This window comes from Hesperophylax consimilis, chromosome 7 (genome assembly GCF_061612785.1).
Source record: "Hesperophylax consimilis isolate HC1 chromosome 7, BYU_Hcon_1.0, whole genome shotgun sequence".
Lineage (NCBI taxonomy): Eukaryota > Metazoa > Arthropoda > Insecta > Trichoptera > Limnephilidae > Hesperophylax > Hesperophylax consimilis.
Window position 1 is genome coordinate 36,819,913 of NC_142842.1, and position 25,285 is coordinate 36,845,197.

At 34.3% G+C, this 25,285-nt stretch overlaps 2 protein-coding genes across 2 annotated transcripts in view; one reads left to right on the top strand and one right to left on the bottom strand.

The window, feature by feature from the left end:
- The first annotated feature begins 124 nt into the window (after positions 1 to 124).
- Positions 125 to 8,916, top strand: Polr3H (RNA polymerase III subunit H). The gene is made up of 4 exons (XM_089633915.1): positions 125 to 291; positions 373 to 556; positions 3,124 to 3,264; positions 5,536 to 8,916. Exons 1-4 carry the CDS (start codon positions 181 to 183, stop codon positions 5,748 to 5,750), a joined length of 651 nt encoding a protein of 216 aa, XP_089490041.1. The 5' UTR covers positions 125 to 180; the 3' UTR covers positions 5,751 to 8,916.
- Positions 8,917 to 10,561: 1,645 nt separating this feature from the next.
- LOC149422704 (uncharacterized) overlaps positions 10,562 to 25,285 on the bottom strand; it is a 307,515-nt gene continuing 292,791 nt past the window's right edge. Inside the window, exons 5-6 of the mRNA XM_089633466.1 lie at positions 18,948 to 19,096; positions 10,562 to 16,212 (exon numbers count right to left, since the gene is read on the bottom strand). Of these exons, the coding sequence (XP_089489592.1) occupies positions 16,064 to 16,212; positions 18,948 to 19,096 (298 nt within the window). The 3' untranslated portion in view covers positions 10,562 to 16,063. The remainder of the gene's footprint in view (positions 16,213 to 18,947; positions 19,097 to 25,285) is intronic.

Here is a 25,285-nt window from a genome sequence, read left to right on the forward strand (position 1 = left end):
TGAAGTTAGTCGAATATAAAATAAAGTAAGCACTTTTCTATGGATTATTTTTCTTATGTTGTCAATTTGTGAGTATAATCTAGCAACACTGATGTGTTTGACAGAAATTAATGAAATTATGACAGTTTAGAATTTTGACAACATTTTCCGGCATGGTATTCTATTCAAACAAATTCTACAATGTTTGTGCTAGCTGAGATGAAGCATATCACTCGGATCCCGCCTGATTTATTCCATTTAAAATTAACTGATGCAATTACTAGTGAACTTAATAGAAAATTAGCGAATAAAGTAAGTAACAAATAATCATAACCTCTATAATTTGTATTGTGTTGTAAATCTCATTTTTAATGCTTTATTTCGTTATTTCAGGTGGTTTTGAACGTGGGTTTGTGCATCGCTCTGTTTGATATCACCAAATTAGGTCATTCGTATATATTTCCTGGAGATGGGGCTTCGCACACGGAGGTGAACTTTAGGTATATTGTGTTCAGGCCAGTACTGGAAGAAGTGTTGGTTGGAAAGATTAGGAGCTGCAGTAGAGAAGGCGTTCACGGTAAGTGCTATCCCCCTAGTTTTCGCCTTTCCATAATTTCAAAATGTGTGTTAAAAAAATTATTATTGCGGAATAGTAAATTTCATCCTGTGTGTTTTAATTAAAAGATAGCCCGTTGTCTCATTGATTGATTCGAAATAAATAGAATGCTGTAAGACTCTATGCAGAAAAGTCCCTCAATGGCTGCACCTACGTACTTTAGCAATCATGGTATTTATATAATAAGGACATGCTTAATATGCACATTTTATTTTAAAAACACTAAGTGGTAGTTAGATAATAACGAGAAGGAAGTATTTCAGTTTATGGAAATGGAAAATAATGCATTTTAGTAGGTATTTCGTTAAAAAAAACTGGTAATTATTCGGGATCGCTGGCCATATTTTATAGTAATTAGGGTGAATTAAAAGGTTTTATTTAGAAAAAAATCGTACGTAGGTACATACAATCGTAAAAAAATTAGAATTAAAAATTTCCTAAATGCAGATAGTTGCCTTTTATAGTAATTAAGGTGAATCAAAAGGTTTTACTTTTTACTTTTGATTAACCAGCGATCCCGAATATTTACCTATTTTTTAAACGAAATTCCTATTAAAATGTAGTATTTTCTGTTTCCGTAAACTGAAATACTTCCTTCTCATTATTATCTAACTACCACTTAGTGTTTTTAAAATAAAATGTGCATATTGTGTTTGTCCATATTTTCTGCATATTTACCGCAAACTTTACTTTTCTGCGCTGGGTCTTACAGCACTCGGTTTATGTTGATTCCGACCTGACCCATGGGATGACGGCCTCACTGTTTTCTAAGGGGTTTATTATTTTAGTCCTTATTCTAATGTCCATGCGTTCATTGCTTCTTCAAAGTTACTAATACATAGCTGTATTTTTCAATTATTTAAGATTTTTTAGGCTCAATGAAGGCGCAAATTAATTTGCTTGGATCACGTTTTATTTTACCAGTCTACATTGAAATGTATAGTTAATGAATTACTGTGGGTAATTTATCAGCGGTGGCATCTTGGATGAATTAATATAGTAAAGATACTGATACATCGGGTGTGGTTTTGCTAAGCTAGGTCCAGTGGACGTACATATATAGCAGTTTGTTCACATTGCTATTACACATATTCTTTGAATGGCTATCTTTTTCATAAAATTTGTTAGATTATTATGAATAAGACGGGTCTTGTATTTTAGTGGGCCTGGGTAGACATTGTCCTGCCACAGACCGCCTTCTATGTAGACCGCATTTTATATAGACCTTGTTTTATGTAGACCGCCTTTTATCTGGTGGCGCTGTTGTCGGATATTTTATGTATTTGACATACATAGAATACATGCACAAGTCACATGCATTGCAGATATTGTTTTGACTTTTCATTTGATATCAATCATTTCAGCAGATTGTGATTATTGTTCAGTACGATAGAAAATACCGACCGGCACCGTTCTATACTCTTAAAACTGTCTTGAAGTATACTTAAAACTGTCTTGAAGTATACTTAAAACTGTCTTGAAGTATACTTAAAACTGTCTTGAAGTATACTTAAAACTGTCTTGAAGTATACTTAAAACTGTCTTGAAGTATACTTAAAACTGTCTTGAAGTATACTTAAAACTGTCTTGAAGTATACTTAAAACTGTCTTGAAGTATACTTAAAACTGTCTTGAAGTATACTTAAAACTGTCTTGAAGTATACTTAAAACTGTCTTGAAGTATACTTAAAACTGTCTTGAAGTATACTCGTAAGTCTTTGACAGTTTGACAGATTGCCGTACGAATACGATCCATAGAAAACACTTTCAATATACATTTTTTATTACGTTTTTATTCATCTCATATATAAGTGTAATAAATAAAATGTTAATTCTTTATTGATAATGGATAAAAATTAAATGTTATGAATGAGGTACAGAAAGGTTGATTCTCAAGTCTAAACAATATTGTTGTTTTAAATTATAGTAATGAATTTCAATTTAATGTAGTGCCATTTGGTGAACAATATTTTTTGTCAATCCGTCTTTTACCAATATGAATAGATTCAATGGTTTACCCACACGTAAGCATGCGACGTATAATTGGCCATGGGATAAATATGGACTTTCTATGTCTAGCGAATAGAGAAATTAAAATTTGTGTTTGAATGTATTTTTGGAGAGGAATCTGAATAATATTTAAAAAATATATATATCTCAACAACAGCGCCATCTATCGGGTCCAAAACTATCCTATCTTTCAAGCTGGAACCAACCATACACATTCACAAAATTTTATTGAAATCGGTTGAGCGGTTTCAGAGATTAGCGTGTACGAACACGTGATTTTGATATATTAAGATTGGATGGCACTAGGAAAAAAAATGCTTTCACTTTTACTAGCTGTAGGTATAACTTATTCTTCCATATCCAAATATATTTTTTATTGATTTTTAAACTAGGTTAGGTTAGAATTGTTTCACTTTACATTAGAAACAATTTATAGTAATTTTTTTAAACAAATTGTTTTTCATGGTGATTTTAATCTGTATTTATGTAGTATTTTAATTTTCTTTTTATGTTTCCAGTCACTCTGGGCTTCTTTGATGACATATTGATCCCAGTGAATGCGCTGCAGCATCCGTCACAATTCGACGAGACGGAGCAGGCCTGGGTCTGGAAGTATCCAGTGGGCGATGGTGAAGCTCACGACCTGTTCATGGATGCAGGTAAAATTACACCACTTAAATCTAAGAATATCTTCTCCTTCGTAAGCCTTTTTGTTTACAGCTTTGGAGATAGGCCTCCCGCAAATGTCTCCAGTTTTGTTGATGCTTGTAGCTCACACCCTTCCCACTTGTTCTCTTGTTCATCAGCATATCCAACAGATTATATAGTAACCTGCTTCCTCTCCACTGCTTCCTCCAGTCTCACAACATTGCCCAAATTCTCCACTCTATTTACTCCGTGTTGTTAGGGTTCTTCCAGGGTACATTACTCTTCTATGCACAAGCAAAAGCTTCTAATAGAAGAATAGTATGGTATGTGTATGATATGTGATCCATGAAGTTTCACTAACATACATTGTCTATATCAGCAGTTCCTAACTTGGGGGTTATTACCATCGCGGGAGTAAAATAACTATTCTGCGGGGGTAATAAGGCAAATAAAATTAAAGTAAATAAAATTGTAAGAACTGTTTGAAATTGTTTGATTTTAAAGTGGAGGGAGTAAAATCAGTTTCCTTGATCGGTCATAGCGGTAACAAGACTAAAAAGGTTTAGGAAACGCTGGTGGATCTTCCAGAATGCGACTTTTACATATTGCTCAATAAAATTTAGCCTTCAGGCCAGTTCCCACAGTTCGTATTTTTCAAAGTTAGCATAGTTTCCCACATTTGCACATTCGACCCTACAATAAAACAATTCATTGGCCTGGTATTTTTATAAAAATATTGTCTTGTTTGTGTATCATTTATGATTTAAGAATTCGTGACATTTTATGATCACCCTAGTTAAACCATTATGCTTAAAAATATTTTCCAATATCTTTCCCACCCCTGTCCCATATTAATAAAAACCCCAAATAAAGTTTCATCTCCCTTAAAATAATTCCTTTAAAATATTTGTATTGTTTAAGTCACGTCTGTATTATTTAGGATAGTTAAGTGCATTATCTTTTATGTTTAAGAATGTTGTTTTCCGACGAGCGGGTGGAACAACTTTATTTATGTAATATGTCCTTCAAGAATTTAGTTTAAATACAGATACCTCCCAGAAAATGGCAGTATTGCTATAACTGGTAGGTACAGGCGTACCTACGCAGGAGCTAGTGTTGAAATAACTGGTAGGTACATGCGTACCTATGCAGTCAGTCGTGAGATAATTACTAGGTTTATGTAAACCTAGAGAAAACCATGAAGAATAAAGGAAACTAGACCTTTATTTCTTTCAGTTTAAGTTTGAGCGGAGGAAATAAGATCCTCTGCAATTATATTGTGAATTAATAAATTTATATGTCAAGAAGAAGAAGTGTTTTCCTGCATTCCATCCGACGGCGTGTTCTCGTACCACGATAGCAGAAACAGCTGGTCTGTATTCTGTAAAACTGTCCTAAATGACATTTTAAAATTACATAAAATATTATATTTCTCCTTTTTTTTTACTGTAAAGCTATCCTGTGTAAGTACTGTTGTGTCTCCAGGATTATCTCAAATTCTTAATAAAAACTCCAGCTTCAACAAAACACTTTGGACTTTATTGTGATAGATTTACAACGGCTCTGATATCTTAATTAGCAGACGGTTGGAATAATGTGGACCCCGACCTTGAAATTGCTACCTTATTTATTATCCTATTATTCTCGACAGCTAACGCCATCTACGGGTAATAGATAATAGACTAGACTAGTGCCATCTATGGGTTAGCTCATATAATAATATCAAGGATGTTACAAGTAAGTATTTGATACAGCTTTACATTAAAAATTGTCTTTGGTTCTCGCTCGATTATAGACACCCATTTCTTTTATTTTGAAGTTATTGTTGTGTAAAACAATCTCAAACGTCACAATGTCAGTTTCGTTTGTGATATACTAAAGAATGACTGGTTTCCGTATCAACCTAAGCCAGTAAGCAGTCCTATAAGCCACTTTTGATTTTAATATTGTTAAAATAAACAAATATATTAAGACATAAAATGACATCTGTAACCTCTCCCTCAAGTCGCAAGTTTTAGGTGAACGAAATCAGAAAAGATGTTCTCTTAGACAATTTACACTAGATAGACAATATGTTTTAGTGAAACTTCATGGATCACATATTCCAGATCTAATATGTAAATGGCCGCCAATGGATCAGGTATGCGAGAGCCGCATAGATCAGATTAACTCCACAAAATTTTTTTTTTTCAAGGTTGGAGATGCTGTTTGAAGGTTAACCGTATAAATAAATTAATGGCAATTAGTTTAGCTTTATAAATGAATGTAACTCCTTTCCTCAGGTGAGACGATCCGTTTCCGCGTCACATCCGAAGGTTTCCAAGAGACTTCCCCTGTGGGCCCCCCGCTGGCTCCCGGGGGCGAGGAGGAGGGCTCGGGGGCTCGCGTGCCCTACCGCCTCATTGCCGGCATCAACGAGCCCGGCCTGGGCCTCCTCACCTGGTGGGCCAACACAGCCCCCGAAGGCGAGGAAGCTGAAGAAGAAGAGGTAGAGTGAAACCCTTCAAGATGATGAATATTGAATGTTAAACATTTCTTATTCTGAATATCTTGCTTGTTTCTGGAACGGTTTATAATTATTATATGCGGGCTAAGTATGTAATACTAAAAGCAGGTTCTTTCTATTGTTCATGCCTGAAAACTTCTTATTAGGTTTTCAAGGGACCACAAAATAAAACTTCTTATATGGCAAAATGTTTGTGGGTTTCAAATTACGCCTTCCTTTAATTCGAGAACTTCTTATTATATTTCTTATGCAGGTTTTACCGTGTAAAACAGTTAGATTGGTTGATATTATCCACGGCCAGTCCTGTGTAGGCCCAATGGTAGTAGTCCACTCCGAGTGCTGACTTGTATGACTCAGGGCTGACCCAATGTTATGTTGCAGAATATGAGTTGATACTGGAGCTTTCTATATTGAATGTAAAAGATAAAAGAACCTTTACCTGATCTGGTGTGTCGAAAAAGTGAGTGACCAGTAATCTGAAATGTTTCAGGCGCTCTTTGTTATGTCATTTATTTTTGCATGTAGCTCTTCTTACGGAGGTTTATGATATACAAGTAGAAAGATATCTGATTGGGTGGTTGGTCAAAAAGAGGCTGTGTTAAACACTAATTTAATTGTGTAAATGATTAGTGTTTAAGATCCTAACTATTATACTAATATAAATAAACTATATTAATATGTTTTAAATTTGTAGTGTTGCAATCGGTTATATTTGAATATTTACAACAAAAAGAATTGCATCTATCTTTAACTTTTAGACCCTCAGGCCTCTACCATATTTTGACAGAAGGTCCGAGTATTTCCGCTTATAATAAAATCCAAATAAATAGAATATTTCTGAACGTATCCGAAAACTAAAAACTGTTTTTGAAAGTTGATGAAATACGCTTTTAAATATTAGTATTAGAAATTAACATATATTTTTTGAAATATTAAAATCATGAATGCAAACATAAAAAAATAAATAAAATTGACACACTTTACGGTTTTTGTTACTAAAATTACTGATAACAAAAAAAATATAAAAAAACACACGCATTTTATTAGACAAATGTTTCTGCCACCTCACTTTTTTGTTGTTTCATATAAAAATAATTCATAAAAAATTCATGAAGTTTCATAATCCTATCTCATGTACCGTAGGCGGTATTGTACAAAACTTTTGGCCAGTAATAATATTTGTTTAGCACTGGTTTTTTTATGAAAAATCATCTCAAGAGTAAACTGACTTATCAGTAGCTGATTCCGAGCTGACATAACTTTTAGAGCACAACTTTTGAAGCCAAACCATCAATACTTCTCCGAGAAACTGTACACTGCAAGGTTAATTTTTGCATATAGCTTAGGAGTAAAGGACATCGATGAACAAACTAAATTGGCCAGTCAAAATTTATTTTTTAAATATTTAGATGAATTTCGAACGATTATGATAAAAAAACAACACAAATTTATCGAAAATGTTAACTTTTAACAAGTATGTACATAAATACTTTTTGTTATTTTTCATGTAAATTTTTTTAATGCAATAAATTACCATTTAATAAATTGCAATAACTTAAATTATAATTTGCTTTTCAACTTTTATGGACTGACTGTAAAATAGGCACAGATTTCTTGAACTGCACATTATATTTGATGGAAATTTAGAGGTTAATGTCTGTGCCACTGATATAATATTATTATTTTTTATATTTTTAATGATTAACTAATGTTTACAGACAAGATTTTTATGCATAGCACATTATTACAATAATAATTAATTTTAAAAACTTACTAGAAAAAATGAATGCCACTTTCTGATTGCCGGTCAATAGAGCAGCTTAATCAATCCCCGTTGGCGGCGTTTATTTTTTCACGGAAGATTTAAAAAAATTTGTATGGGTGTTTCAAGCTAATAATTATTGCTTTTAATAATTTGATATAATATTGTTTCAGTGCTAAGTTTGTTCTGTAGTTCGGAATCAAGGCATTGTGTTTATGTATATAATTGATATTATTATAACCGAGACATTTATAGACAATTATTATTGTAAAGTTTCCTTGTATAGAAGCAATGGCGTATTTTAGAATTATTAAAATATGTAACCACCTACACACGTGTAGCTGAATACCTTGTTAACAATACATCACAATCTATATTGATTCTCTCTTATTTTAAGATTTGTAGGTAAAGTTATTTATATAAATGATGTTAATTACTACATAATTGCGACTATTGGATTGAGAAATTTTGACGGCCTCCATGGTCGAGAGGTAAGGCTCTCGACTAGCAAGCTGGAGGTCGCGGGTTCAAATCCCGGCGTGCGCAAGTAAAATTTATTTGAATAATTTGTGTTATTTCACAAATTACTAATTTAAAATAATACATATATAGTATATTTGCGACACCTTCTAAAGTGGAAGATATTCTCAGTATCGCCCTGGTTACCACCATTCAGAATTGAAACTTTTCTTGAAAAAGCTTTGGCCATGTTTGGTGACCAGATCTGAATACTCAGGTATTTTCACCCCTCCTTCCTCTTCCCCATCTCCTTCCCCTTCACACTACCTTCAGCATCACAACATACCCTATTTGGGGATACCATAGTCTCACTGGTTCCAGAGGGTTGCGAGCAGTTGCTCTTGTGCTGTTTCACGTAAAAAAACAATTCTATCAAGACAATGCTAAAAATTGATTTATTTTATTATTTGTTTACAGATGATGTATCACATTTCTATGAAATCTTGTTTGAATTTTAGGCCAAACCTATTGATCGATTGAGTGTTTATTGCAGTTTATAATAAATTATTGAACACAAACTTACATTGAAGTGCATATTCTCAAATCCTGTAAGATTCGTCAATCAAGTAATGCTATTTGGTTGTATTTTTCATTAATACCCACTAGAGCGATTTTTGGCATATTATGCCAAGTTTGCCAAAACGTTTTGAGCGATCGCTTGCCATAATGTGTCAAATTTATGGAACCTAAAAATATGGGATATTTGTTGAAAGCTAGGTGGATTCATTTGCTTTCAATCGCAGTAAGCAGTTTCATATGTTTTCATATTAATATTGGAAACAGGAAAATTTGTTGGTATATAATTATAATGTAATGGTTTGCTTTGTATTGTCTGTTTATTTGTTGATGGAATAAATTGCACACAATGATTTTTTTTGTTAATTTTGTGTAAAAATAATTAACCGAGTTATCATTTTTTAAATACATTTATTTCAATTTAATTTTTTTTCAGGAAAGAATGAATGCTAATCTTGGAAGTGAAAATTAACCTAGTTTCCGACATCCGATCGAGCTGTAACTCAGCACAAAGACTCGTTGTCGATGACAATGCATTCTATCAAATTTTGATGAAAATCACATATACACACGCATTTCTCTATTCTTTATTCTCATTTCTGATATTAAAGCAGTTAATATACTAAATAAATGTCAGTCCTACCCGATTGGTATTTGGTGAGGTTGGTAGAGTTGTTGACTCCAGTTCCTGGGTAGGAAGGTTCAATCCTCAGTCAAACCAATTATTATTATTTTTTTTAATTTTTACAATAACCCGCGCAGGAGGCATTTTGAAGAGCAGAAGGAGTTAACATGGTAATTGAAGAGATCCATGTTGCAGGAGGGATGAAACACGGAGGTCAGCAAATCGTTCCATATCCGAGCTGTTGAACTCGAGAACGAGTCTTTGAAGCGACCTGTTCTCATATGTTCTCGACCCTTGACAAATGTCAACTGTGTACATATGATGGCCGTGCGTTTGTCGTGTTTCTCTGAGAGTCTTCCATTGCGATTACGGTAGAACGAGGATAGCATACCTACCTGACGCCTGTGCTCCAAGAATTGCAATTCGCTTGTTAAGATAGGGGAATCTATTAAACAGACAGCCTGTTTCTGCACAGAATCAAGGGTTTTTTTCCGGTATTTTGGGGCTCCAGAGCAGAGATAGCTGCCAAATTCATCACCAGTTGTGTACTATTAAAGTATCTGCAGGCCCTGTACAGTACGCCCACCTTCTGAGAGGCTAACTTGACTCTAGCTTCGAACATTTAAAAATAAATGTATTATTCAGGGTGTCCGGGGTCAAAGTGCAGTAACTTCGGGAGGTGATTCTACATGATGGTAGGAGCAAAAAAGAAAACTAGCTTTTTCCGAAAATCCAACTTTTTTTCCATACAAAAAGACATACCTACTAAAAATCCTTAGTGGAGGTGCACACTTTCACGATAAATTCGCTGTGTGCTTGTCGAGCGCGAAACTGGTGACGTTGTTTATTATTTGCCAGTGACGCGTAAACCGAGAGTTCAAAGTTATAACAATGCACTTCAAAATCGTCTGTTTTATGATGTTTTAAACCAAATTTAAGGAGAACCGCACTAAAATAATATTACGAATTTACACTTAACAATAAAAAATATTAATAACCTAATATCATCGCTTTTTTACTAACTTAACAGATTTTCAAAATGTCCAGCTTCAGCTTGCATGAAAGTATGTAAACGTAAAGTGATATTATTTACAACTCATACATTGTTGCTCCAAATGATCCAAAAGCAATAATAATGCAGTACGCACACGCCGGCGCAATTTTTCGTTTGTAGCTGAAAAGTACATCTAAAAGTTGAAATTTCAAAAAAAGTTATACATCTTTTTTACTTCTACCATCATGTAGAATCCCCTCCCGAAGTTACTGTTCTTTCACCCCGGACACCCGGTATATAGTAAAAAAAGTTTTGTTTTTTTGGGTTGATTTTCCTTTATTGTTGAAAGGAAAATGAAGTAAAACATTTTATATTTCCATGAATTTATTAGCATATAAGATTTATTTATAGATCTAAAGGAAAGTTTATACATAGGTGGTATTGACTATATATATCATTGCACTTAGATTTAGAGAACATCAGGTATTATAGGAGACAGAGACGTTATCACTAGTTGGATAGAAGACAGACCATAGTGCCACATACAGTCCTGTCGTACCTAATGGAAACACCATAACATCATCAACATCAGTCAACCAATGACATCAATACACCTCTTCTGGTTTATCACAAAAAGGTATGCTATTTAAAAAACTTTGGTTTATTCTGTTGATAAATTTGATAGAAGAAGACAAGTCTTATAGTCTGCGGAAACAACATAATACCAGTAGAATAAAGAAGAACAAAAGAAATGCCTTATGGCCGTGTTTCGTGATCCAAATATTTGTCTAATTAAGACTTGAATTCCTAATAAAAAACTGTGTTTACCAAATTCAATTAGGATGAAGATCTACAATGTTAGGCAAGTGTAAGCGAGACAGCACTGGGCTATTGAAAAATTTGTTTCCATTAAAATTTTAATAGAAGGCACATCTAGTTTTCTTCTTTTTTCTATGGTAATATCGGTTAGTGGTTATAACATATATGGGAATCTGCTGTGCATAGATACAACTGACATTGATTTCAGATTTTCACGGCCAAAAGTATTATAGTGTTTTGTTTTTGTGGTATTATGCCGTGTTGCGCTACCTCCTTCTTTAGCCAACGTTTCGGACAGCATTGCAGTGTCCATCATCAGGGCAGATGTGTAATCTGATTAATGTACATATGTAATACTCCAAAAACAAATCACTATACAACTGACAATGTTTCGACATGTTTGCAGCTTCTTTTTGACTTTGCATGTTTGAAGACCTTGAATAGAATGAAAACATTTAAATTAGACTATTTTTCATGATAATGACAGATAAAATAACTTTGAGATGGAACAACATCTTTATATTGTACTATGCAGAGCTGATGGACAGGATATGGCGAGTGATAAGGCGAGGTAATTGTTGTATTTGAATAAAATGAATGCTGAATGTTTAAATGGCTTTCTGTCCAATTGTTAGTTTGTCTGCGTTTGTAAACATTTCCCATTTTATGTTTACTTCCCTCCGTTTTTGTAGTACTGACTGTAAATGGCACAGTCCCCCCAAAATAACAAAACAATAGTATAATCATTATTTATCAGGCATTATTCTTTGGTATCATTATTTGATTTTTTCTTTTCAATATTGCTTTGTCGTTATGTACATTATAATATTCTCTGCAATTTAATACTTTTACATTTTAATTAGTTTTTTTTTACACCACTTCACCAATCACAGTATCTAACATTTAGAATTATCAATAGTATGTGCACAGTGTCTTTTACATTCGCTTGGAATTCCTCCTTTACGGGAAAACACATTATTTAAAGGCAAGACGGACATATTTGTTTATTCTATTTGAATTAAACGTAGTAACAAACGTCTAGAATCATTCTCAAACGTAGCTTTAGGAAAGTATTAGAATACGTGGCACTATTTCTATGTAACTATTCTAAGTCAACTTCTATTATTTGTGTAAGAGTCAGGCATTAATATTTCAATACAACATGGAATCAATAATCTGTTTCTGTGGATCAAATTTATTTTTCTGACATTCATTGGTGTGGTTTTGTAAAAAAAAATTTACTAAACTAGCGTGGTTTCGTTTACTACCATCAAAGTTATTCACTTTTCATATTGGAATAAATCAATACATTTCAAGGACTTTTTAAAAGAAATGCAAATGACTAGTTTTGTAATAGCTTTTGCAATTATGAACAGATAACAAAATGCGAAAAACCTGCAGGATAAAGGAGTGTTGGCAGCCCTTAACTTATGGTGGCTGGATGGTGTGGACACCAACACCGCATCCTTTGGCGTTAGGAACTGGAGGGAGATAAAAGGGTTTAAGCTGTTTCATACAAGTAGCCAGGAATTCACAATTGTTTCGCGAATAACAGAATTACTAACTGCAATATCCCTTTTTCTGATTTGTGAATGAATAGCAGTGTTTTGCAACATTGTCTATTAAAGCAAAAGCTACTACAAAGCCAATATCAGCGCATTAACAATCTGCGCTATAAAATGAATATTCAATTGATCCTGTAATATTTTTGAAGACTTTTATTATAATATTATTACAGATAGTGTAAATAATATGTGTACACATATAATTAATTTTATCGTCTAACAAATGGTAACACCAATACCTTATATCTCTGAATGACTAGTAATATATTATGTACAGTATTTCTTTATGTTATTTTCAGGCATGTGTAGACAGAATTGTGAATTAAATAGAATTGAAATAATGAAGCTTATTAATTTCCATTAATATCATAGTGTAGACAAAATATTTATATCATAAGTTATAAATTTCAATTTTCAGTCTTGGACTAGTTGTTTCAAAGAATTCAGATTTGAAGGTAATTAATTATCACAATTCATTAGCTTTTCAACTCAACTTTATGTAAAAAAAAACACATAATAAGTGGCAGAGGAATAGAATGTATGGATTTATTATTCCTAGGCTTTATGCTATAAAACTTGTGACTTAATTTGCTGTAGCGATGAGTCGTTCATGAACGAGCTGCGGAATTGAGCTAGCTCTTTTTGATGAGCCGTATTCGTACGACTCCCGATAAACCGTACCATGTCTCAATTGAACGGTTACTCTTTTTTGTCAGGAGATATTTTAGAAAAATAGCTCCATTGAGTATTAATTGTGATTACATACTCAGACGTGAACGACGTATGACATATGTACCTACACCTACTATCTACCTAGCAACTTATTATTATTATTGTGGCAGTACCAAGAGTTCTTTCATGTACTAACGCTTGGAGCTAGGAACTGTATCGAAGGAGACGTAGCGGGGAAGCCGTATCGGGCAAGTTGTATCGGTTGAGCACAGTATCCTCATTGCTCATACGCTTCGAGCTCACGGCTCCTGTTAAATTGCGCCGTCGTTCAATTGAGTGGCCTCTGAGTCTTACAAAAATATTGAGCTGGTACCGTGAATCCCGGTCTTAATAAAGAAAATGACTCATCGCTACTTTGCTGAAATGTTAATTATGTATGTATCAAAAGCTGAGAACTATCGTTAGGTTTACCGGATATTGGTTCTATTGAGTGCTTATTCACAATGTGAGAAATGCATTACTTTACACAAATTATGAGTCATTATTAATTTTTACACGTTAGGTTAGGTTAGGTGCTCCACCAAGTCAGCAAATAATAGAAAATGTTTTTCCTTCTTCTCATACTGAGTACTAGTTTCAAATGGGATCACTGCTAGCCTTGGACAATGAAGGCTTGGACAGTTCAAATTATTTTTGATTAGCTCTGTCATCCATTTCAACACGCTGTAATTTTAAAACTTGAGTAGATTCCTTCACGCACAAGTCAGACATATAAACATCAAGTCACGATAGTTGCCGGATGATCACTGAACAATAAAAGTTATATTGACGCACACGCCAATTGGCGGTTGAGAAGTTTCTCGAAACATTTAAACCGCCAAATGGCTGACAGTGAACCTGTTAAAAATTATTTGAATTTCACTTTTGTTTTCAGAAAAGAATGAATGCAAATCTTGGAAGCGAAAATTAACCCACTTCCCTACATCCGATCGAGCTGAAACTCAGCAGATTGACTCATTGTCAATGACAATGCATTCCATCAACTTTTGGTGGTAATCACGTACACACACGTGGACATACACACATTTCACCTAAATCGGATGACATGGTTCAATGTCATCCGATTTAGGTTCAATCCCCAGCCAAGCCGTTTTAAAAAAAATTAAAAATACATTTTAAAATAGATGTATTATAGTAAAAAAATTCCTTTAAACATCATGAAACATTCTTGAATAAATACACAGTAATTCATGCAGATATTTTTGACTAAAAATGGTGCCTAACGTGTACAAAATAATATTAGAAAATTAAAATCAACAATTATTATTTTTTACACCGGCATAACACATTATGTATTTTCAACTCACCTTAAATTTAAATTAATTATTTTAACTCCTAGGTGTCCACTATATTCACGGCATTTTGTTGAGCTATAACGTCTATGTAAAATGGCAAAACCTTACAAAGAGATCAAACAATAAAACAATAATGGGTGCAGCAAAACAAACAGTTTTGCTACACCCTGTATTAATTGATTGGAGTATTTTCCAAATTGATTTAAATGGAATTATTCCAATTGTGTCTTTTTATAATGAGCAGATTAATGCACAGAGCATTGTAATACTGATGTCAGTATAATTATATAAAAAAGTATCCGTATATTATTGCAAGTTTATATAAAATGAGGTCAGAACCAAACTGGCTAACGCACCATTACCATTGTGAGGGTGACCGGTACTTGTGTGACTTTTTGAAGGACGTAATAAAGGAGACACGTACTAAACACAAGTTCATATGAATGTAGTGTTCTCTTAACAATTATTACTTAAGGTTAAACATAACCTACAAAATAATAATTTATTCGTTATTAGATGGCGTTAATTTTTCTTTTTGCAAGTTATGATTTATAATATTAGACGAATTATTTGTTTGCGCCCGTACATACGTAATATGATAGTTTTGTCAAAATTAAAACCATCTATGAACGCGTAGATTATAATATACCTTACATTTAACCTTAACTGATAAAAGCAGAACACTAAATATGATTAAAAAACGAAATATTTATCGCTGATACAAATTATCTGCAACTATGTACACAATCACAATTAAATAGTTAATTATATTATTTAACGAGACAGATACGGCCACTCGGTGGACCAGTATCTCTACTAAAGACCCCATCCCTTACGTCACTTTTTCCACTGCAATATATGTGAATTATTCTATTACGTTTAATTATTTTGGATGTACGCACTTTTAATTTGATGGTTAAGAATTGAAACTATGTTCATATTATTAACTTTGTTTGAAAATGTCTCCTCTATTTTGTCCTTAATTATTTTGTATCAAATACCAGTCAGCTGTATAATATATTTAGAAAAATGGCTTCAAAATTTCATGACTTAAATACAATATTAATAAAATTCTATTGTATGGCTGTGGTAACAAAGTGTGATTTTTTATGATCGTATACAATGTCATTGGGTTAATTTGAAAGCAAAAAATTACTTTTAAGAGTTAGGGAGTATTTCACCACCTCGGTTGAGTAACTTTAATCATAAAATTAAGATGGTGATAAAAACAGACATTTACCTGATGGTTAGTGCTAATCGGCATTTTATTCAGACGTAGTGAAATACCCTCTTAGTGTTATATGAAAGCCATCAAAATGTCTGATCATTAATATAATGGTGTTGAAGCTTTTCTGGTTCTGAACGCAACGATTCAACATGAGACATTCAGCTTTAATACTTAAATATCTAGCGGTTTTAACGCTGAAGGTCTTTTGGACAGATAATTGCATTGCATTGCATTGCAAGGGGGGGGGGGTTACTCTATGATGAGACACCTAGGCAGGTGTTCCCGGAGGTAATCGAACAACTCCCGTGAGGCACCGGGGCAGTTGGTCAGCTCCAATTCCTGCATGTGACGCAGCTGGATTAGGCTGGACAGTCCGCTCGAGGTCAGCAATGGACAACCTGAAAAGTACGTTATTCTGTGAGCACAGGGAGTATTTAATTTAAAATTTTTATTTATTTAATATCATTTAATTTAATTTATTAAAAAAAAGCTATATTATTTATATAGATGAAGACGTACTAATGTGTAATTATTATGTCTCTTGACAACTGTTTCGCCTTTTGAAGACATTATCGAATTGTGGTGAGGTCACTTACTGAACAAATTATCTATTTAGGTATATTACTTTTTGATTTTTTTAAAACTTTGACTACATTAGCAGCACACATGTGGCCCTGAGAAAATTAATTTCTCTCAGAGCCTATGTCATCTTTGGGGACGCTGTATGGTAGGTTTTTATGAAAAGGAAAGAGAAGATGATTTGGAAAGGAAAAAGCTATGAGGGTGGGTAGGGATCTGGGGTGACGTATGTTCAGGAGCGATGGATGTATGAATCCATCCCTCTCACTGCGATGCAACGCATTGAGAGAGTCCTACTGGAGATGTAAAAAGATCTCCCTCAACCAGTCTCTCCAAATCTGACCGGCCCCATAATAGGTGAACAAATGCATCCGCCGTCAAGACCTGGACCTTTCTCACCACATGAAAATGGACATCTGTGCTTAATCACCAAACGAAACCAATAAAAGCCAATGAATCCACATTTTTTTGGTTCCATAAATTATCATATTTATTATTTAATGAGCAGACAGCATACTTCTGATGCGCTCATATCTGATTTCACAATAATTTAACAATAATAAATAAGAATCTAATCGAGCTTTATATTGGTTTTATATTAGTAGAATTGATGACATGTTGTGGAAGTTTGTTCCATGCCTCCACTATTCTATTTGCAAGGAAGTGGATTAGATGCATTTGATGTTTTTTTTTTTTTGAGTGTCCACGGAGATTTATATTTTTGTTGGTGGAGAAGACTTGTTGGGTGCCAGGGCAACTATAATGTCCAGATAAAATTTTGAAAGTCTCAATCAAATCACTCCTTTCTATTCTTTCTTTTAACATTGGTAATCTTAGTTCCTTGAGTCTATTTTCATTTTGCCGGCCTTTCAAAGCTCTTGGAATTATCGTAAATCATCTCTGTACTCTTTCTAAAGATCTATATCTTTTGCAAAATATGGACTCCATATTTGGAAAGCATATTCCAGGAAAGGTTGCATATATGTTTTATGTATTTTTAACATAAAGTCCGGTGTTAGGTCAAGGAAGACTTTCTTGATTAAATATGCTATCGAATTTGCTCTTCTGACAATCTTGTACTTTATTAATTATTGTGCTTTACTTTTGATTGTTAATCCAATTACAGTACAAATGTGTGTATATGCGGTTCCCATTTCTAACTCCTAGGTCTTGTTGTAACGTCACTGCTTTTAGGGGTGTTCCATTAAGTTTGTATGCATGTTTAGAGTTAGTTTTTCCAATATATAGGACAGTGCATTTCTCAACGTTGAGTTTTAGAAGTCAAATCTTTGTGTATTAATATACTTCATTTAGGTTATTTTGGAGTTGGTCGTGATGTATAGGTGGGTTGGAATCAGATTTTATTATGTTATGCAGATCTGTGATGTACAAACTAAATAAAACTGGACCCAGAACTGATGCTTGAGGGACACCGCTTGTCACATTTCTCTAAGTTGACATTTGGTTCCCAATTCGAGCTTGTTATTTTTCTATCAGTGATGAAGGATATTATCAATTCCGGAAGTTGTCCTCTTGTGCCTAGAAATTTTAGTTTAGCCAGCAGTCTATCGGTTGGAACAGAATCGTAGGCTTTAGATAAGGAAGTCCATCAGTACCACTCGTCTGTCCAGTAATTTATGTTCAGAATGGTGGATCTCTTCGGTACAAATCCATGTTGTTTGTTTGATATTATGTCAAGTTTGATCAAGAACGAGCGTATCTCTTTCACATTCTTTCCACAGTTTTGCAAATGACTAGTCAATATTTTAGGTCCGTAATTTGGTGGTTTGAGTTTTCTTTCTTTCTTTGTTCTCAGTCACCTTTTTTTATAGATGGGTGTAATTAGAGCTATTTAAAAATATTTAGGGAGTACCCTGTTTAAAAAAGATTGTTGCATAACCAGAGCAATAGGATGACTGAGAGTAGCTACACACTATGACAAGCGATAGCTCAAAATGTTTTGCAAAATTGTCATAATATGCCGAAAATCGCTCAAGTGGATATTGTTTATAATATTTGATTAGTCGCTTCATTTGATAACTCCTTCATCAATATTGAATACACCACCTTACTTTCTTCTTTCACACATCACACAATGAAGGTATTGGGGGGATCACCAGCTAGTTACAGTATTTGCGATTTCCATGACACACGACCAAACCGCCATTTGCCGCTTTCACTCATCTCTCTTCCAAACATCGCACTATCCTGAGAGTAAACGGTAAAGGGGTTGTGTTGTTGCTTCATCGTCCAACAATGACAAACCAAAGCCAAACCACAATCCTTCATCTGCTGTGCACGCAATCTCCGACCTTTCACTTGTCTCTCTTCCAAACATTGCACTATCTAGGAAGTAAATGGTAATGGGATTGTATTGTTGCTGACCAGCTAGGGAGAATATCTGCAGGCTCACCATCCCATGACACACCAAACCAAATCCAAACAACCATAATCTATCTGGAGTTTACGCAATCTCCGGCCTCTCACTCGTCTCTCTTCAAAACATCGTAATATTTGTGTTAGTAAATGGTAAAGGGATTGTGTTGTTGCTCACCAGCTAGAGACAGTATCTGAAGGTTCCTCATGCCGCAGAGGTGTTGAAGGCCGATGTCGCGCACCTGCGAGCACCAGCGCAGGAACAGCGCAGACAAGGACAGCATTGTACTGATGTAGCCCACGCCTATGTCCGTTATGTGCACACACCTGGAAAGGACACAAACAAAATACAATTAAAATATGCCAAATGATTAATCATCTGCATCATTCCTTTAGCTGTATTCTTGGAAACGAAGTTGTTAGTAATAAAGTTATGTATTATAGTCCCAATAGATTATTAATTGAATTGAAAAAAACAAAGAGTCTCCGTTCAATAATTGTGTCGTGGTACGGTTAACAAAAGTCGTACAAACATGGTTCGTCTAAAAGTGTTGACTCAATTGTGCGACTCGTTCATGAACGACTCATCGCCATATCATTAAAAAAATTCTTCTGTTTGGAAAAGTCTGAAATTCAAGGAATGTCTGACAGCACAATTAGTAGGATGGAAAGAGAGTTGTTTTTCGATATTATTTTTATTTAAAAAACATATGTACAGATTCTGTTGCGATTTTGAAGACGCCATCGTTGGAAAACCAGAGAAACTCTGCATTGTATTACATATTATGTCCTGTTCCTATCCAGAGTGAAAAAATGTTCCAGCGTCTTTTTTTAGCCTATGACGACTGCAGTATTAACAATTTTATGAGGCTCCTTTTATTTCCCATATTGAGCTTTATGTTTTTTTTTCGATCATTATTTCGTCCGCATTCAGGCAAAAGTCACCAACCGACATGCACTAGTTTTGAGATATCCAAATGTAGACGTTATAAAAATAATCTTAAGCCTCAGCACGGGCAAGCCACCCAGTGAGGCCAACATTACTGGAAAACTTTGAAATGTAAAAAATATTGTAACAATAAAAAAAATCTAATATTAGCAGATTTGTTGCTGCGGTTCGAAAATTTCAACGATTCATTTTAAAAATAACAGAGGGCGCCACATCCGTTTACAACAATCATAAACAGTATCATTAAGATAATAATAATATCGGAAACTTGAATGGTTTATTTTATTATAACTATGCAGGAAGATAAAACTCTGATATTTTGACTATAATATAAACATAAAAACCGTATTTTAAAGAAAATGTAATATATTTTAGCGTTTAAATTTGCGGAATCTCAAAGATGTGTTCTCTCTACTATAACGTTGAGGTCTTTTGGCAATGCAATAATATTTTTCGTACATTAGATACCCTCTAAACATGGTCCATTGACTTTGAACTCCTGTGCCGACTGTGAATATCAGAAGGTCTGAATAGCGAGGATTTTCAGTCTCCTTCTATCCTTTTCATTCCCCCCTCCCCCATTACTCCTGCTTCACAACATAAATAAAATCCCACGAAATAAGATAAACTGAATTTTAGGATTCTCGTACCGTGTGCACTAAAAAAAACAATGTTTTTTCTATTGATATATTTTTCTCTCTAAATTCCAGTTGCTTCATTTATTTAAAAATGCGTCGAAATATAGTCCCGACTCCAAAAGTTTGTTGCTGAAAAAAATGGGAAAATAATCGAAGTGCTTAGATTGAAAAAAAATTGGGTTACCAATTTACATTCACCAGTTTCCCGTTTGAACTATGAGTTTTAGGAGACCGTTATAATATGATAAGATCTAGAATGACGGCCGAGCACTGACAGTCTTTAATTTGATGGACATTAAAATGGTAAAAAAAACGTATACTTAAAAGATTTTTCTTCGAAATCATTTACCAAACTAACTCAGAGGAATTAAAAAAATCACAAAAATGGACTCGTTCAAGTGTGCTTGAATTTGATAATGATAATCCAGGGAAGGAATATGGGAAACGTGATAATGGAAGCAGATATACTCAGAAGAATAAACGAGTGCATTACGGATAGACATTGTCGTGAAATTAAAATTAACAAAATTTACAAACGAAATGGTTATATTGTGTTGTGTTTATTAAATTGAAGGCAAATAGTAAAACCGGTAGACGAGCTGCCTTGTGGCAAAACCTGCAGACAAGCTGCTTTTTGTCAGAACCTGCAGACAAGTTGCCTTGTGTCAGAACCTGCAGACAAGCTGCCTTGTGGCAGAACCTGCAGACAAGCTGCCTTGTGGCAGAACCTGCAGACAAGCTGCTTTGTGTCAGAACCTGCAGACAAGTTGCCTTGTGTCAGAACCCGCAGACAAGCTGCCTTATGGCAGAACCTACAGACAAGCTGCCTTGTGTCAGAACCTGCAGACCTGCAGACAAGCTGCCTTAAGGCAGAACCTGCAGACAAGCTGCCTTGTGGCAGAACCTGCAGACAAGCTGCCTTATGGCAGCACAGCGTGTTATTCTTACTTTTGTTGTTGTTGTCGTTATTATTAAAATTCTAGTAATGTCAATGTTTTATAATAAAAATTCATAACATTTTCCAGCGCTCTGAAATTGAGTCATTGATCGCTGTTTCTTGCAAATAGTAAAGTTCTTGAATCTCGTTAGAAACTGCTGACAGTTACTACCCTTCTACCCCAGTGAAGTGGGCACTAGGCAGTCTAGGCACTAGGAACTATAGGCAGGGGCTGCACTGCATCTTTGGTGGCAGGTAACATGATGTGCTTACAGAACGGTAAGCACCTAAGCCAAGTACGCATTTTATGTATTGCCTTGCAATTACGATTTTTGATCGACGTATATTTTTTGCAAGCTTTTGTTCATAAGATTTGTTTTCGGAAGCTGTGAAATCGATAACTTTACAATACCGGATCGATAGGCGTAACTACTTATGATTTTATACCGATTTCCCGAGCACGGTTGCACTATTGATATCCAGACCGATGTAGATGACGAAATAAAAAGAAATCGATAAAGATTATAATCGACATTCCTACATGTTAAAAATACTAATAAATAGACAATGTCGAATTGAGGTATTAACTTTAATGTACATTCGTATGTAGTACGCATGTAATTTTGCCAAAAATGTTTTTGTTAGTAGTTACATTCAAATACGCGTGTGTTTTTATATACCTTTATTGTATAGATTTCACCTGAGGTAGGTAAAAATATGTTTTTTTTTAAGACAGTGCCATCTGTTTAACAAACATGCTTTTTTAAAACAGCGCCATCTGTTGGACGTAAAAGCAAAACGCGCTATAGTTTCTCTATCTGCACAGACAAAGCCAGAGCAACGCATGGCGGAGTAAACTAGTAATTCATAAAAACTGACGCAATTTCGTTATTTGTTATTTTAAACGCAAAAAAAACATTTGCCGTACAATCTTGAAACAATGTTAATACTACCTACATATTTTAAAAGAATGCGATGAATCTTGAGGCTGCCGCGATAGCTCAGTTGCTAGAGCAGTCGCCCGGATAGTAGAAGATACCGACGTTCAAATTTCAGTCGCGGGAAAAACTTTATTTCCTTGTTTTCTTTTTAAAATTTATTAATTTAGTTTCAATATTTAATTGAATATCATAACACAATACGCTTTTTTATCTTGTGGCTATTGCCTACTTTGTATTTTTACATTTTCGTAATTATTTCAGACGGCAAAAGCTGTACCTTTGTTGCTCTTTTTTAAAAAAAATGTGTAACATATGTTGCATTGTATTGTACACATTGCGGTAGGGTCGGGTCGCGGGTCAATCGTCATTTATTTTATTACAACTCGATCGTTCCATACTATATTAAGTACGTTGGGCCAACGCATTGGGTCAAAGTTGGCGCCAATCTGCTAACGTGTGAATGCTGTTAGCGGGTTGACGCCAAGATCTTTTGATGCGTGCACGAAAAACCGATAATAATCGGTTGGTTGGCTAACGTTGGCGCGCAACGGCCAATATATCCAGAGTGGAAAATACTCTCCGTATCTCCCTGGTGTAAGACCACCATTCCAAATTTAAACTTGGCTAGCAATGGCTTTGGCCGTGTTTGGTAATCGGATCTGAATAGTTAGGTTCTCCCCCACCTTCCTTTCCCCTCCTCACTATATTCAGCCACACAACATGCTCCAATTGGGTATGCCATCGTTTCACTGCCTCCAGACGGTTGGAATCAGTTGGGACTCTTGTGTGATATTCACGTAAAAAATAATGAAAGTATTCCTGCACATGTTGGCCGCCCAAAGCGTTGGCATAACGTAAACTGACAGCTTAAGAGTAGAGAGAAATTGAGATAATCGGAAAAATATTTTCCCAGGAAACGAAATTTTGAAAATAAATTTATAAGTATTTGGTGGATTTTCCAAAATTTACGTAGATTTTAACATGTTTCGGTAGATTGGCAGATTTTTGCTGAAATTGGTAGATCTACCGAAATTTAGGTAGGAATGGCATCACTGGGTTGAATCAAAACCTCCTAGATCACAAGGCCGGGACACTTATTCAAATCAGCCTCCTAACTTGTATGGGACTTTACAGAAAACTTCATTTGATTTTTTTCAATTAATTCTTATTTATTAAAACATCATTGTAACAAATAAATTTTTAGAGGTTCTCATACAAGTTAGGAGGCTGATTTGATTCAGTGACTAGATCCGCAAAACAAGACAAAACTGACATAAATAATGCCGCCATGTTAAAAAAATCACAAAAATTCACGCGAGTTCAACATCGGATTTTTTGCCCATATGCTTTGGCTGTGTAGGTACCTATTGCGAGTATTGTAGTTTAGTTTTCCCTCGCGCCTCGAGTATCCATCTGCCGCCCGCCCAATTACTCGGCCCTTTGTCTGCGCTTTGGTCGCCCGCGTCACTGCGGTGAACAATCTTGCCGCCAGGGGGCGACGAACGGCGGGAAAAAATGCCATATGTCAAAATAATTTTTCGAGGTTTCTGCAGCAGTCGGAGGAGTTTCTCAGACAACGTCGCAATAAATAAATAACTTACTTCAACTACGTTATTATATAATACACTTATCAAACTCCATTGTACAACTTTCGGTAAATCATTATATCTATCATACTTCTTCATGTGCACCTTTTATTGCCCTATTAAATTAGTTGTTCTGTAAAACACCAAATATGGCGTAATAAAGGTTTGCTAAATACAAATATACTTTACAACAAACTCATATTTATTTTGATAAATATCACATTACTCTGTAAGTACTTTCATAGTACTAGTACTTGATTATGTATATTATATTATATGTACCTTGATTATGTAAATTAATACACAGCACAGTAACAGCGATCAAATTAAGAAACCCACCTAATATTTTCTTATATTGTAACTATAAATTGAATTAATCCAATATGTTATCATGTACCCTGATACAGTGTTCCTTAATTGCATATTATTATATGTACCTTGATAAAATTTATCAGGTGTTTTCATAAAAAAAAACTAATATACGGGTGTACAAATATATCTGAAAAAGTTTTTTTTTGATTACTTTGATAAATATATATGTACATATATAGACTATATTACTAGCGTAACTATTAATGTAAAGTATGGAAAAATAATTCATAACAGCAGCGTGTACAAATATTAACTAAACCAGGCAATTTGGCTGTCCTAAAACGGGAAAATTTCCTAGTTGGACAGCCAAAGCTTCCTTAATATGTATGTAATTATTTGTATCAAATAAATAAATAAAATAAATAAATAAAAATCTCAGCTACATATTTTTTACTATTGTTGTTACATACAGTCATTGAACTCCTTTGTACAACATAACTCTCCATGACAACTTATATCGTACCAGCGTATATAGTTCATACTCATTATGTACTATACACTTTTCTTATTGTTGTACTCCTGAACAAGTTACATATAACAATGTATACATCAACAATGTGTACTTCAAGGCGAAAATAAATAAATACATACATTATGTTCAATATCTGGTGTATTGGTGTATCAATATATGTAAAGAAACAATAAATAAAAAATTAAATATTCAATTAAGGTGGACTTAACACGTATAAACAAAGAATATCTTACATGCAGTACAAACTGATTATGGACTCTGTAAGGCTGTCCGAAAAGGTTGCTAAAGGAGAAAGCGCAACACGGTATAATTTCCCCAAAAATCAATCACGATAAAATAAACAAAAATGTACCTATACATGACATGCTTAAAAAACATCACATAGGCAACCTAAAATAGCTTTATGCAACTAAAGGGTTAAAAAAACTTTTGGAGACGGGTCTGCGATTTGTCCACAAATTAACATTCTGACGTCAGTGGCTTCGTCGTATTTTAAAACACAATAAACAGTCTATAGTGACTGTTTAATTTTGTAAGTTCTTTATTAATTAAATTCTGGATACAGTCGCCATCTATGGATTGTTTGAATAGTTAATTATTAGAAATGGTGTGAATCTGTGC